This window comes from Giraffa tippelskirchi, chromosome X (assembly GCF_054371585.1).
Source record: "Giraffa tippelskirchi isolate mGirTip1 chromosome X, T2T-mGirTip1v1.2.pri, whole genome shotgun sequence".
NCBI lineage: Eukaryota > Metazoa > Chordata > Mammalia > Artiodactyla > Giraffidae > Giraffa > Giraffa tippelskirchi.
Window position 1 is genome coordinate 124,132,329 of NC_137289.1, and position 16,985 is coordinate 124,149,313.

At 35.0% G+C, this 16,985-nt stretch overlaps 1 protein-coding gene across 2 annotated transcripts in view; it reads left to right on the forward strand.

Moving 5' to 3' along the window:
• Positions 1-4,184: 4,184 nt before the first annotated feature.
• Positions 4,185-16,985, forward strand: part of DMD (dystrophin) — a 2,147,259-nt gene continuing 2,134,458 nt past the window's right edge. For both annotated transcript variants that reach the window (XM_081564318.1, XM_081564319.1), the window contains exon 1: positions 4,185-4,448. In XM_081564318.1, the coding sequence (XP_081420444.1) occupies positions 4,418-4,448 (31 nt within the window). In that variant the 5' untranslated portion in view covers positions 4,185-4,417. The remainder of the gene's footprint in view (positions 4,449-16,985) is intronic.

Sequence of the window (16,985 nt, forward strand, 5' to 3'; positions counted from 1 at the left end):
TAGGAAAGAAACAATATGATCACAATACAAAGCACTATTAGAAAGCACAGTATGACAAAATAAATTAAAGATGACCTAAATATTGGAAGTATATACTGTGTCAATGGATTATAAGACTCAACATGACAGAAATGGAATTTATCCAAATTGATCTATTTAATGCAACCCCTGTCAAAATTAAGGAAGATATTTTATTGTCAGAGCCGTAGAGCTATTTGTGTAAAATCTTTATGTTAAGACACAGGACCTTGAATGTGTAAAATAATTTTTAAAAAGAATAACATAATGGGATAAATAACTCTGCTAATGCTTAATCATATAGCTACAGTAATTAAGGCAGTATGGTATTGGAAGAGAGATAGACACATAAATCAGTAGGACAGAGGCGCAATGCCAGAAGTAGATCCACACAAATGTGCCCAGGTGGTTTTTGATAAAGGTACAAAAATTATTCAGGGGAAAGGTGGTTTTTCCACAAATGGCATTGAGGTAATTGAAATCTGTAAGCAAAAAAAAAAAAAAGAAACCTTACATTGTATACAAAAATGAACTTAAATTTAATTCTAAGGGAATTCCCTTGGCAGTCTAGTGGTTAGGACTCTGAACTTCCACTGCCCGTGAACCCAGTTTCAGTCCCTTGTTGGGGAACTAAAATCCTGTAAGTGGTGCAGAGTGGCTAAAAATCAATCAATAAAATTTAACAAATAAAATCTATTTAAATGTAAGTACAGAATTATATTACAAAAAGAAAAATTAAGAGAAAATTTTCATGAGTTAAAACTTGATGAAGAGTTCTTGAGCAAGATACCAAAAGCACCATGCAAGAAAAAATTCAATAAATTGAAATTTTTTAAAAAAGTTAAAACTTTTGCTTTGGAATTACCCTATTAAAAAATGAAAAGATGAGCTGCATACTGGGAGAATATATTTGTAAAACACATATCTAACAAAGGACTCATGTCTAGAGTATATAAAGATTACTGAAAATTTAGCAGTTACAACCAAAGTATCCAGTTGGAAAATGAGCAAAAGATATGGACAGACATTTCACTGAAAAGTATATTCAGATGGAAAATAATAACAAGAAAAAGAAATGTTCAGTGTTAGTAACCATTCAGACAATTAAAATTAAGACTGCCGTGATATATCTCTACTTGCTTAAGACAAAAATATATATATAATATCGTGTGTGCGTGTGTATATATATAAATATACATACATATATATGTATATATGACAATACCAAGAAAAATATGGAGAAACTGGATCACTCACATTGCTGGCAGATATATAAAATGGTACAAATCCTCAAGAGAACATTTTGGTAGTTTCTTTTTAAAAGCTAAATATGTATTTACCATATGACCCAGCAACTTTACTTCTGGGCATTAATCCAGATAAATGAAAAAATATATATAGTTGATTCTTTGGCAGGTTTTTTTGTAGTAACCTAAAACTGGAAATAACCAAAATGGCCTACAGTGAATGAGTGCCTGAACAGACTATAATATATCCATGAAATGGAATAGTATGCAGTAATAAAAGTAAACAGGTTTTTGGTGCAGATAACAACTTGAATGGATCCCTAGGAGACTATGCTAAGTGAAAAACACTAATCTCAGATGATCACATGCTGAATGATTGCTTTTATCTAACATTCTTGAAATGACAAAATTATATTGATGGAGAACAAATTAGTAGGTACCAGGCTACTGGAGGATGGTGTTTGGTGTGACTATAAAGGAAGATTTCTGTGCTGATAGAATGGCTCTGTATTGTGATTGAGGTGTGGTTACACAAATCTCCATACATAATAAAATGACAGAAATATATACAGTATATCAATGTCAATTTCCTAGTTTTGATATTGTGTTATAGTTATCTTAAATACAATTGCTGGGGGGAAATGAGTGAAGAGTTTATGGAACCTCTCTATACTTTCTTTGAAAATTTCTGTGAATCTATCATTATTTCAAAATAAAAAGTTAAAATATGTTTTTGAAAAGTTCTGCTCTGCCAGTTATTAACAATGGGAACTTGAGCAAATTCCTTGAGCAGTCATTTTTGTAATGATGCTCCTAAAAGCTGTCCAGTGTAGTTATTTATTGTAGGGACTGAGTGAGAGATGTAAGTGACCACTGGAAAGTAATGACAAGATCTGAATTAGAGTTCACTGTATTTAGGTCAAATTTTATTTTATGTACCTTTCATTTTTTCCAGTTATATTGAGTGTATCTTCTCACCTAGATTATAAAACCTTAAGAGAAGTATGAGTATTCTACATTAGTGTAAAATTTATTACAGGTGCCCAACAAATTCTGATTATTGACTAAGGCTGAAAGACAAGATGTATCTAAGGGCATTCAGATCTATTAGTGTTTGGTACTTTGGATATTGCTTTAGATATTAACCAAGACAAGTTTGGGGTATATTTGGAGCCAGAGTTGTTTTGGAAACATACATTTCAGGGTTTTTCAAAACTGGCCATGAATTAGCTCACCTGTCAAACACAGAGTACTGTGTCCTACTCCCAGAGTTTTTTTCATTTTTCAGGTTTCATGTGCATTCTCATTTCTAAAATGTTCCTACATGATGTTGATGCTGCTGCTTCATGGACTACACTTTACAAATCCTGATAAACTGTACATGTACCTTGGCTGAAATGTGGATTTATATCTACAGGGAACTCATGATACAAGGTGTAAAGGAGCTTATATCCTGAGCAGTATTGCATGCCATTGCATAGGACAGGGAATGCAACATGCAGATGTGGAGCCATGTAACTCCCAAAACATTTCTCTTAGCATATTTCACAAAATTGTTTGTTATATACATATTTAGACAACCACACTAAAGAGATGAGGTGACCTATAGAGAAAATTTTAAATCTACTTTGGATGATAGTAATTTAAGTACAGTTACCCCCAAATTAAAATCAGAGCTTGTGTTTTATTTCATACAGATTTTATTGAGGAGATTGGTAATATTATGATATTCCAAAATATAAAACGTATAACTCACTATTAAAGTAAACATCATAGTCTGACTCCCATATGTCAGGTTTTTTTCCCTATTTTTATCTACAATTTATTTCTGTGCCAAGCAATTGAATGCTTGACATAGAAAAATGAGTCTGTCACTTTAACAAATGGTGCTATAAAAACACTCAAACAAATAATTTTAGCAGAGATTATTTTAATTGCAGAAGAAATCTTTCTCAAATGTGTTACCAGTATTTTCTATAAATATTGGGCTCACCTATTGCATTAAAAATAAAAATAAGAAAGATAAAGAAGCCTTCTCTTGGCAAAGAATAGTTTAGAAACATGTTGAGCGGTGTGTTACAGTTGTGTTCATTTAATACAGAAAACTTCTGAGAATCATTACATAGTTGATCATTAACTCAGTGTCTAAGAGGATGGTGTTTTAAATAAATCTCAGCAAGCAAACTGAAGAAAGAGTAATTCGTTAGTGACAAAAAAACCTTTTATCATCAGCTATACAAAAATTGAGCATTTCAGGCGGATTTCTTCACTTCATTCTTAAAAGTGCTCTTTATTTTAGCAGAAGCCTTTCCCATGAGAGCTATACACATTCTGCCTTCAGAGCTCAGCTGCTTCATTCTGCTGTTTCTTCTCTTATTCAGACTGCTGGCATCATCAATATATGACTTTTGATTGGATCCCCAGGGTAGAAATTAAGTTTGGTAGACAGTGGATACATAACAAATGCATAGATTATTCTGGGCATTTTCTTCTTATTCAGTGGAGTGAAAGTTTTAGTGCTATTGAGAAAGTTAAAAAAAAGAAAAAAAAGCAAAGGCATTTATAAGGCTAATCTGGATCAGAATTTTCTGCTCTGATATTCTGGAAATGTGCATAGAAATTTCAGAAAGTCTTGTTACAGTTGTGTACTGAAGAGTTTTTATGTTAAGAAGGCTTTGAGAGCAAATACTATATCTCCTGGGCTATTCTGGTTTAGATATTAATGAGAACACAGTTGAACACTATTTGAATTCACAGGACTTGCCATGCTGGAAGCACAACCTTATATGTAGTGGCCATGGGCAGCCCTATTATGGAAAACCAACTTGAGAGAAAAGGCGGGTCACTTGCTTCTGCGCAGGTCCTGGAATTCAAAATATCCAGGGGCCTCTACAGAATCCTGGCATCAGTTACTATGTTGACTCACTCAGTGTTGGGATCACTCACTTTCCCCTTACAGGACTCAGATCTTGGAGGCAATTAGCTTCAGAGAATACAAATAGGGGGAAAAAAAAACAACTGAAGTCTTCTTTTTTAAAGGCTGCTGAAGTTGATTGGTTTCTCATCACTCCTAAACCTACTGAAGCAATAAAGTTGAGAGAAAATTTACCAAGATTTTTATCGCTGCCTTGATATAGACTTCTTTTTTCCAAATGCTTTGGTGGGAAGAAGTAGAGGACTGTTGTAAGTACAAAATAACTAAAAATATTTTTTACTGTGGCATAACTTTTAGTTTGTGGCAAGCTCACTGATTAGGCAGATTGATTTAAACTTATTATAGTGGATTGTGATTAAGCATAAATGTTATATATATGTATATATATTACACATATATATGTGCAGGTGTACATGCTTCTCACTGGGAAAACTTTTCAATATAAATGAGTTAGAATTTAAGCTTTTTCTTTTGCAAAAGACACATCTTTCTTATTTAAGAAACTACTACAGTAATAGAATATGCATAACTGGCTTGGAGTATTTGTAACAAACGATTTAAATTGCTGTTAAATAGTTTGTGTATATGAGTTATTATCATGATAGTTTGATATTTTTGTATTTAGTAATAGTTACATGTGGAGTACTGAACTGACATATATTCTCAATGAACTAATTGCTCTGTGGGAATGCCATGTGGATGCCTCAAGGTTAGAAAAGTTTTATGTGGCTTATTATGGGGGGAAGATAAAGAATAAAATGATTTGTGATGGATAAATGGAGGTTGAGAAAAGTATTGATAAATATTTAATTTAAAATTTCCCTTCTCATACTACATTTAGTATTTTGAATGTTCTCTTCTGTAGCATGTCATTAAAAATCATTTCAAATGATGGTATGATCTCTGCTATCAAATTACCAGGTACTTTTATTAAGAAAACGACAGAAAAACGTGAGGGGCTTCTAATCATTATTTGCATTCAAGTCACAGTGTTGTTTCATGTCTATGATGACCTAGCTTTTCAGTAAAACTTTTTAGTTTGACTTTTTTATATAAACTCCAACCTTTTTGTTTAAGAAAGTAAAAATGATTAATAAAAAATGTAAAAACTGACCATGTCACAACAGTAAAAATAATATATACAAATAATATATGAGGAGTACAGTGTGTCCCAAAGAGGTGGATGAAGATTATCTTTTTATTTACCTGACTTTGACTTGTGGATTATAGTCATTCTGAAATAGATATGAGGGTCTATAATTAAGAATGAAAGAAGTGAAATCTCTCTAAATAAGTAACTATTCAAAACTTCTGGGAAAAGAGTCACAAGAGAAGTTTCACCTCTGAGAAAAAATTGTGGAAAGAAATCAACATTGTGCATTTATTGATTAACAAAAGATGCTACTGGATTTTGTAGTAAATCATTGTTATATAATTTCCTTTATAAATTTCTTTGACAGATATAAGAACTGATTTCTGACTGAAAAGCCATTCAATTTACAGATATTACAAAAATACAAAGCATATGTTTGTTCTTTGTAATACACACATATTCATCACTTGATCAATTGATATAGCTACAAAATTAAAACCATAAACCAGTATATAGAGCAATTTAGGGACAGTAGCAGAATTTTAATTTTGACATGGAGCAAGATAAACAAACCATCTGCTTTGTCATAGATATTTGAATGACTTTTTAAATTCTCAATCAGAATTTGAAGAAAGCTAACCTTTTTGGACAAGCCCTGTAGGACTTTATTATAGTACATTTTGAAATGATCAGGTAATACTTAGGCTAAATGGCAATGAATTTCTTAAGAGAAAATGAAGATATTCACAAAGATACATTATACATTAACCTTTATTAGCTGGCAACATACTACTCTTTGAATGTATTGGCATTTGAATCCAGTTTTTTAAATTGCGTTGGTATGAAAAACTTGAGTACACTTGGTTGAGTTTTAACCAAAATAGTTACCAATTAATAGAGAATAGCACTGTATTAACATAAGTGTTGCTTACTTTTAGAATTACTTAAATACTGTTTTGCAAAGAATCATTCAAATAATTGATTGCACATCATATATTTCTTTAGAATTTTTTAAATGAGGCAAATTTTCTTAAAGTCTAATAATATCATCTTTTACAATTTCATTTGCAGAGTCTTTTAAGGGCATCTTAACTATGAAAAAGAGATTGCTGATCTAAATAAATAATATACTTCTTAATAAGAAGACCTCTGTGTCTCTTATGTGGTATAGCAGTACGGAAAATACAGTAGAAAATATCATTATAATTGTTATTCTAAATTTAAAGAAAGACCACAAAATGTTCTGTGCAAATTTGTTATTTAAGGAAGAGAGGTGTTGGTTGACACTACTCTAGCTAAACAGTACTGAAATATAAATTCATAATTTGGACAGAGATATTAATACAACTTCCTCTTTAGTCCTAAAGTATTCATTTGAAATCTTTGTAGGCCAAGTCATTTGCTACATGTGAAACAAATCGTAAAGTTCTTAACCACTTGGGTGGTTTAATAAAAGAGATTAAAATCTTTGTTCTCTGGAAAAGTCAAGATTTTTTAATTCTATTTTATTATCTTTCATCATGGTTTTATCACAAAAATAAAACAAAGTGATTTCCCAAACTTTCCTTACCCTTCCACTTTCTGCTGTAATATTTCCCTAACTTATTAAAAATGATTTATCATATTTTTCATTAAACCATTTTTTCTTGCATTGCAAATGCAAGAAACATGATATTTTGGTGTGACTCTGTATTTTTATATAAACACACATACACATTTAAATCACAGAGTACTGAGTTACCTAAGAGAGACCTTGAAAATTAATTGGAAATTAACTTTTCTATAAAGATAACTTTCTTTTTTTAAGCTCTTTTTTTTTAAGTATTGTTAATTGACAATGCTCTGTTAGGTTGTTATATAGCAAAGCGATTGAGTTTTATATATATATATTCCAAATTTTCTGTTTATATGTTTTATTTTCTATTTAAATATTCATCATTTGAATAGATACTGACAAGAGTAATGACAAAACATCACAAACCATGAAGGAAGAAGCAGACGTAGGTTTTATGGGGCCTGAGGTTGAACAATTGAAGGAAGGGGACTCTTTTTGGAGAAGTAATACAAAATTATGAATTCAAAATCAGGTAGGACTTGGGAGGAGCCAATATAAGTGAAGCACTTGCAGACTTAAGCTTTGAACATTTCATGGAAATCATCTCTGTATGAAGAGATTTGTTGTGGTTGAATCTGTTTTACCCCTTCCATTTTAAAAGAAAACTGATGCTAGTTATATTTCTTTAAAGTATATATTATTTCTCAAAGACAAGCTTTTACTTAATGCAGATTAGAGAGTTAAAGGAGTTTATAATCGTAGGAATTTGACATTTCTGCCTTTCATTCTGAAAAGATACATTGATTAAAGTGATGTCAAACTCAGTTAATGGAGGCGGTGCAGTTATTTCAGATATACAGAGTATGTAATTTGAAGGCAAGCCAAATCACAGTGAGAAGGAATAATGATGACCTTGGTTTATTTTTATACAGCGCATTCAGGGTGTGATTGGATTCAGAGGGAGGCAACAGTTTACTTTCTCGCAAAGTCCTGCCATAGTCCTATGAGATTTGTGTTCTGTTATCAAGGCAGTTGGTTCACATAGGAAAATTTTGTTGGGAAAGTTATAGGCTGTAGTATGCGATATGAGAAGACTTTTTTTTAAATTAAATGCAGCCAAGTATCATAGCATAATTTCATGAAACTTTTTTCTTTGGCAGTATGGTCCATGGAGCAGACCGATCTTCAAAACTCAAACAAGCAAAAAAATAAACACCTTGTGGCCTCATCTTTTTCCTCATTTAAAAACATCCATTCATTAAAAGTCCTTGGAATATCATGCTGTACAATATTGACAGAGGAATACTCATAATGTATTTCGAGTTCTGAAGTTTAATTTTAATAGAGATATGAAAAATAGGTTGGCAGTGCTCTGTGTGTCTGTGTGTGTGTGTGTGATCAGTTGCTAAGTCTTGATTGACTACTTTGAGATCCTCTTGGATTGTAGCATGCCAGGCTCCTCTGTCAATGGAATTTTCCAGGCAAGAATACTAGAGTGGGTTGACTTTCCCTTCTCCAGGGGGTCTTCCCAATCCAGGGATTGAATGCGCATTGCATCTCCTGCATTGACAAGTGGATTCTTTACCACTGAGCCACCTGGGAAGCCCAGGCAGTGCTATAGTATAGTTTATTATTTTGCCAATTTGGAAGGGGTTTGTCTACTTCTGTCACATGTAGAATTATCCTAACATCTTTATATTTGTAAAATGTCAAGCTTTCTCTAATTAATATTGTAAGTGAAAATGTCTTTGATAGATTCTGATAGCCTCTCTTGAAAAGGAGAGTAACCTTGCTTTTTGTGAGTCACTCATATGCAAATGATTGTCTGAAGAGTAGCAGCTAACATGATTTGGTTTGCTTTTTTCCAAAAATTAGGGTATTACAAGCTTATTTTCCCATGTATTCAATATTACAGCATATTAGAATTTTGCTAGTGCCTTTTTAAACCAGATGGCTCCTCCAGAAATTCTGAAATGCTTTAACTCCAAGGGACATGCCTTTTTCTTTCCCCATTCAAGATTACTGCTCTGCCCTGAATATGGCCACAAAACCAAAAGCCATGGCTCCAGTGGTTTAGGAGAATCTCAAATGTCTCAGCCACAATTCTGACAAGCAGCGGGCAAATGAGGGTGAAGAAAGGCAATGGCCCTGCTCATTCATGCTTAGAAGAGTCCTAGTCTTGTGACCCCACGGAATCCCCCACATGCCCATTAACAAAAGCCGAGGTCAATGTCCTCGCTCCCAGAGCTGGAGTCTTGCATTCAGGCTACCATTTTAAGGAAAAATTTTCATCCAGCTCTGTGCTCAGTCCTTGTGTTCTGATATTCATTCACAAGACCTCAGAATTTCTATAGGTGAAAGAAGACATGGAGCAATTTTCTGGGGCCCTACAGTCCCGAGAGGTGACTTTGCATACTCTGTAATGATACTAAGCCCAGAGAAAGTAAGTGTTCTTAGCATTCTGGATTGAGTTTGGAAATCAGTTTCTTCCCAATCTCATTATTATCTTTTACCTTCTGCTCCAGTGCCTTACTTTTGGTTTGTCATTATTCACCCCATTCTTCACCAAAGGAAGGTAGGGAGAATTAACAATTATCCTTTAAATGGAAAGGAACTATGCTGGTAAAATGTTGATGCTGTTGTTGTTTTGGGTGTGGATAAATGAATCTTCCAGAACTGGTAATTCAGTATTTTGATTCCATATAATTTTAAGCCACTGGTTTTCCATAAATTTTAAATGTTAGAAAAATGGTTTCCTGTATATTGATTTTTAAAGCTGAAATGTATCTAAGGCTACTTTAACATATTTAGAATCTGAGGAAGAACATTGCCTCTATTTTTATTGTATTATTTTTAAGAGAAAACTGGGTTGCTTTAATGAATAGAAGGAATATTAAAGTGCATGGTATGGAAGCCAATGCTCATCCATGTGATAAAGTCAGAATGTAGGTAGCTGAATGAGTTTTAAACAGTTAATAGAATTTTAAACAAACTTTGAAAAATGCTTACATTGTCACACTCTTAGTTTACACTTAATAAATATTTAATAAATATATTTAGTAAATTCAACCCATTCACAGGCATTACAGCAATAAGGGATTTATATATGCCAAAATAATATACAGGTTTTTGCCAGTTTATCTTCAACTTTTAGCTGTTCTTTATCTCTAACCTTATGAAATAATGGATGTTTTAAAAAGACCAGTATTCATTGAGCACAATTAGCATTATCATGTCTCAGTATGCCCAATTATGGGCAAATAAAGGGTTTAACCTTTCAATGTTTTCACCCTCTTCTTGGCTTTTGCTTTGTTTTGTTTTAAATTGCTCTCCTTCCTCCCTCCCACTCTGCTTTTCGCTAAGACTGTCATGGAATCAGGACTATAAAAGGGCATAAACATCGGTGGCTTTTTGCTCATTCTTGGCACCCATCTTTATTTGCACACAACTTGTCTGCTCCTTTATCAGATTACAGCAGCAATAGTACCTTAGCCTGAGCTAAGTGCTGACTTAAAGGGCACAGGAGTCAACACACTCTTACAAGTGCAGATATTAGCCTTGGAAACTGTGTGAGGTCAAACTAAAGACACAAGAAAGGAAGAAAAAAAAATCAGAGTCAGAACTGCTCAAGTATTTTCATCAAAGGCAAGCTGAGTAATTCCTTTATATATAGATGCTCATGAAGGCAATATTAGAAATAGATTGCTGACTAAGCAGGCAAAATGTTTCCAGAATAGTTGAGGGACAGATAAAATTATGTATGAAAGTGGTGAACCTCAGTGGCTCTGATATATTAGAAAATAACTTGGAAGGAAAGGGGAAAACTAGACTCTAAAGAGTGTAACCAGATACAAGCAGTGTTGGCATGTAGGTGGTTAACTGAAAGAGCTTACTGGAAGCTTAGACAGCTGGAGAATCCTGATTTAGTAGAGCCTGAAGGGCTGGTCAGGAGCCATGTGAACAGCTGCTGAAGAGCTAGAGAATTCCTCTGGATTAGGTGTACATAGCCTGTCTCTAATGGGCTGTGTCAGAGAGCACCAAGTATTATCACAGTGTTTACTTCACTCAAGCCTATGGACTTTGCAGTGTTTTCCTTTAAATGTCCAGAAATAGAGTGGCTCTCTACATAAATCCAGAAATAAAAGTATCAGAGGAAGTGGCTCCTTAAAGTTTGTATTGTGTGGGTTTCGGTGACCATTGTTTAAAGAAGGGACCATTTGTTATTCATGCATTTAGTCATGTAACTAGGATGTGTTGAGCACCTACTTGTGCCAGATACTGTGCCATGTTCTGGAGATAATGTTCTAAATAAGTGCACTCACTGGGATTAGAATTTAGAAGAGGAAATATATATATGTATATATATATATAATGTATGTATGTATATATATGTATGTACGTATATACATACATATATATAATGTTCATGCACTACTTAAATTGCATTTGGGATAAGAACTACAAAATAATGCACGCCTTGTTAGAAAAATGTGTACTAGTGAGACCTAGACTCGTATTAGAAACTGGGGAAGGATTCCTAAGAAATCAGCATTCAAAGTATGACAATGAAGAATGGAGTTGGCTCATAGTTTTCTGAGGGAAAAAGAGGGACATGTTACATTCAGAGGGATCAACATATGTGAAGGTGTAACATGCTATGAAGAAAGAACTAAATAAAGATCAGCTTTCCTAGACTTTCATAAGTGGGGCAGTTTAAACAAGCATGTAGTTGATACAGTGGCCTGGGGTCCAATCATTCAGTGCCTCAGAGCTCATGGCAATGATTTTTTTTTTTCTATATAGTAAAATCAGTGGTTAGCTTTTAAGGGTTTCTGTTAAGGAGGTGAAATGACTATGTTTGTGTGTTTTTTGCCTTTTTTTTTTTTTTTTAAAGAATAGTATTCTGTTTTATGAAGAAGAGATTAGGAAGTGTTAAGAGTAGATGAGGAGCTATCAGTCTGAAGCTTTCAATCTGGTAGTTTCTCCAGGGACAAAAGAAGATGATGTTGACTAGAATGGTAACATTGGAATTGAAAGAAGTGGATTGATTTAAAGAGTTACCTAGGAGATGGAGTCAATAGGAATTAGTATTGAGTTGGATGTGGTGCTGTCTATGGCATGTAGAATTGGGTGGATAAGAGTACCATTTAGAAGGAGAAGACTTGAAGGGAGCTAGAATAATGGGAAGAATTGGGGGTGTGGAATAAGTTTTTAATGGAGAACATGGGTGCTGGGAACCTGGGGATGTGAAGCCTACAAATGAAGTCTTTATTGGGGACTTAATGTCTTTTGTTGTTCAGTCACTAAGTCGTGTCTGACTCGTCGCAACCCCATGGACTGCAGCACACCAGGCTTCCCTGTCCTTCACTATCTCCCAGAATTTGCTCAAACTCATGTCCATTGAGTCGGTGATGCCATCCAACAATCGCACCCTCTGTTGCCCCCTTCTCTTCCTGCCCATAATCTTTCCCAGCATCAGGGTCTTTTCCAATGAGTTGACTCTTCACATCGGTGGCCAAAGTATTGGAGCTTCAGCTTCAGCATCAGTCCTTCCAATGAATATTCAGGGTTGATTTCCTTTTGGATTGACTGGCTTGATCTCTTTGCTGTCCAAGGGACTCCCAAGAGTCTTCTCCAGAATCATAGTTCAAAAGCATCAATTCTTTGGCACTCAGCCTTCTTTATGTTCCACCTCTCATATTTGTACATGACTACTCGAAAAACTATAGTTTGACTATATGGACCTTTGTCAGCAAAGTGATGTCTCTGCTTTTTAATATGCTGTCTAGATTTGTCATAGCTTTCCTTCCAAAGAGCAAGTGTCTTTTAATTTTATGGCTGTATGCACTGCCCACAGTGATTTTGGTGCCCAGAAAAATAAAATCTGACACTGTTTCCACTTTTTCCCCATCTATTTGTGATGAAGTGATGGGACCAGATGCCATGATCTTTGTTTTTTGAATGTTGAGTTTTAAGCCAGCTTTTTCACTCTCCTCTTTCACCCTCATCAAGAGGCTCTATAATTCCTCTTCACTTTCTGCCATTAGAGTGGTATTATCTGCATATCTGAGGTGGTTGATATTTCTCCTGGCAGTCTTGGTTCCAGCTTGTGTTTCATCCAGCCTGGTATTTCCCATGATATACTCTTCATATAAGTTAAATAAGCTGGGTGACAATATATAGCCTTGACGTACTCCTTTCCCAATTTGGAACCAGTCTGTTGTTCCATGTCTGGTTCTAACTGTTGCTACTTGACCTGCATAGAGACTTCTTAGGAGGCAGGTAAGGTGGTGTGGTATTCCCATCTCTTTAAGAATTTTCTACAGTTTGTTGTTATCCACACCGTCAAAGGCTTTAGCATAGTCAATGAAGCAGAAGTAGATGTTTTTATGGACCTCCCTTGCTTTTTCTGTGATCCACCATATCTTGACAATTTGATCTCTGGTTCCTCTGCCTTTTCCAAATCCAGTTTGTACATCTGGAAGTTCTTGGTTCACATACTGCTGAAGCCTAGCTTGAAGGATTTTGAGCATTACCCTGCTAGCATGTGAAATGAGCACATTTGTGTGGTAGTTTGAACATTCTTTGGCATTGCTCTTCTTTGGGATTAGAATGAAAGCTCATCTTTCTAGTCCTGTGACCACTGCTGAGTTTTCCAAATTTGCGATGTACTGAGTACAGCACTTTCACAGCATCATCTTTTAGGATTTGAAATAGCTCCGCTGGAATTCCATCACCTCCACTAACTTTGTTCATAGTAAAGCTTCCTAAGGCCCACTTAACTTCACACTCCGGGATATCTGGCTCTAGGTGAGTGACCACAGCAACATGACTATCCAGGTCTTTAAGACTTTTTTGTATAGTTCTTTGGTGTATTCTTGCCACCTCTTCTTAATATCATGTGCTTCTATTAGGTCCTTGCAGTTTTCTGTTCTTTATTGTGCCCATCCTTGCATGAAACATTCCCTTGGTATCTCCAATTTCCTGAAGAGTTGTCTAGTCTTTCTCATTCTACTGTTTTCCTCTATTTCTTTGCATTGTTCACTTGGGAAGGCTTTCTTATCTCTCCTTGCTATTCTCTAAAACTCTGCATTCAGCTGGGTATATCTTTCCCTTTCTCCCTTTGCCTTTTGCTTCCCTTCTTTTCTCAGCTATTTGTAAGGTCTCCTCAGACAGCCATTTTACCTTCTTGCATTTCTTTATCTTTGGGATGGTTTTGGTCACCACCTCCTATACCATGTTACTAACCTCTGTCTATAGGTCTTCAGGCCCTCTGTCTACCAGATCTAATCCCTTGAATCTATTCATCACCTCTTCTGTGTAATCATTAGGAATTTGATTTAATGTCCCTAATGAGTGTAGATGAGACCGGCTACAGAGGTCATATAGAGCGTGAAGAGAAGGAAATCAGGAATTCAGAAAGGGAGACAAAAACACTTCAGAAAATCATCTAAGAGGTATCTAGAATGAATGTTGAAATCCTAAGGGAAATAATATGTCTGTAAAGAGGAGTGTGCCTTTCCTGCTCCAATTTAATGACTTTGTGAATGTGAAACTCACTCACAGCAGCAGGTGTCTTGGTTTCCACAGTCTCTACCATCTAGTTACCCCTAATTTCCTTCCCTGTATTGGTATTTCTATGAGATATCACTAAAATGTTGCCTTAGTAGAAAAGCTTCAATAAATATTTAAATTGCATAATGTCTTCAGCTTTTTCCTGTACCCTTTGCTTCCTTAAAATACCTTCTTCAGAAACCCCATTTCAACTGACTACTGTATAATGAAATGAGCCTTCAGTGTAAAACATTTATCATAGTCTGAATTTCAATTGCTCAGTCAGAGTTGTTAAGCAACATGAAAAATCATCCTTTAGAGAATACAGAATTGGATAGATATGACAAGGTAGGTTTCCACTTTAATGTTATTTTAGTTAATATAGATGTTTATTGGAAAAGTGTCTAAGATTTCTTGAGAACCATTAGTAAAATTGATTATCCTTAAATCTGGAAAAATGGTAAAAATACCTAGAAAACACTGACAATTCAGTTTAGATAAGACTGGAATTGTACTGAAGAGCAAAAGGTACTTGAATAATTGAAAGTTAGTCATGGATGAGTGTAATGTACTTACCAGTTAGCTTGGGGGGAAGTAGGACTAGATAGAATGATATGATGTGATATTGAGCAACTCGACTTGCTTTACTTTATTTTACTTGCTTATAAATATACATAGTTGAACACCTGCAATATTCTTTCTCCCTTTTATGAAATTACAGCTCAAAGTCAGAGAAAAATAGGCACACACCTATATACACACTCACACATATACTCATAAATACCACTACTGTAATATGTCAAGAGAGTTATAAACCATGGTACAAATCAGCCATGAATGATTACTTACAGATTATGTGATTATGAAAGTTTCATTGAAGAATCCACATTTATAAGTAGGCCTTAGAGTTTGGGCATATGGCGATGTGAATTAGAGAATAAGCAGAAGGAACAATGATTCATAGACAAGAATTAACGAAGCATTGATATATCTTACCTAAACAGTTGGGCTACCCTGGTGGCTCAGATGGTAAAGAATCCTTCTTCTGTGTGAGAGACGTGGGTTCCATCCATGGGTTGGGAAGATCCCCCGGAGGAGGGCGTGGTGACCCACTCCATTATTATTGCCTGGAGAATCCCCATGGACAGATAAGCCTGGAGGGCTACAGTCCATGGGGTCGCAAAGACACTATTGAGCAACTAAGCACACACACAATTATTGACAGTGCCTTGTAGGTAAATAACAGTATTTGTGATCCACCTAGTCTTCAAAAATAATATATAACTTTCATACCAAGCATTTCTCTGGGTATATTATATGCATCTCAGCTAATGCTCATTACAGTTCTGGGAGAGAGGAGATATAGACATTTGTATTTAACAGATATAGATACTGAGGCACAGGAAGCTTAAGGAATTTGCATATGGTAGCTAAGTTTGTACGTACTGGAGTCAGGATTTGAATGGTAGCAGAGTGACCCAAGGATTCAGTGTTCTTAGTCAATCACCTTCCAAAACCTCTCAGATTTTGATGGAGAGTGTCTGCAGAGCTCTAGAGGGGATAGAACAAATCAGAAAATGGAAAGAATCAGGTATCTTCTAACAAAAACTAAATATGTTTTATTAAGAATGTTCCTTTTAAAAAAACTCATAAAATTTATGTTCACTTAAAAACTATAGAACCTGGCATATTGTAGTTTCTTAGATAAAAACCTGAGATGTCCGGGGACTTCCTTGGTGGTCCAGTGGTTAAGACATTGCATTCTAATGCAGGGGGTACAGGTTTGATCCCTGATCAGGAAACTACATGCCTTGGGGTGTGGCCCAAATTAAAAAAAAATCAATTGGCTAAAGGAAAAAGAATGGAGAAGGAAATGACAACCCACTCCAGTATTCTTGCCTGGGAAATCCCATGGACAGAGGAGCCTGGTGGGCTACAGTCAGTCTAGGGGGTCTCAAAGAGTCAGACATGGATTTTTCAGATTCTGTTATGTGAGTACTGTAAGTAAGAAGCTAAATAATTAAAAGCCTTATTTGTGATTTCAAAAAAAGAAAAAAAACTGAGATGTCCTGAAAAACCTCATATCTATCCTCTAGACCTTCTCAGCGGCTATCCATGATGATAATCCGTAAAGGATCACTTGTTTTAGTGTTTTATTCCTTTCTCAGCCTTTTGACTGTGTGAACTTGAAAGATCATAGAATAGAACTAACATAACCCTTGATCTGTTGTAATCATCTACAGCAGGTTCCTCAGAAGGATCTCACTAGATGTCTTCCTGATTTGATTTCACTTGTACATAGGCCACTGTGCTAGATGAAGAAAAAAACAAGGACTGGGCCCACAGAAATAAGATTTAGTGGAGGTCAGAGAAGCCGTATCTCCATGGGGTTGCAGAGAGTTGGACACAACTTAGTGAATGAACAACAACAAACTGTGAACAGGAATAATGTGGCTTTACTGATATATATAAAGTCAGTATGTATAAATAATAATATTTATATTATTAAATATAATTGTTATTATTAAAACAAAACTGAAATAATCTCTTCCATTTGGAAAATATAAAGAAAACTACAGCACA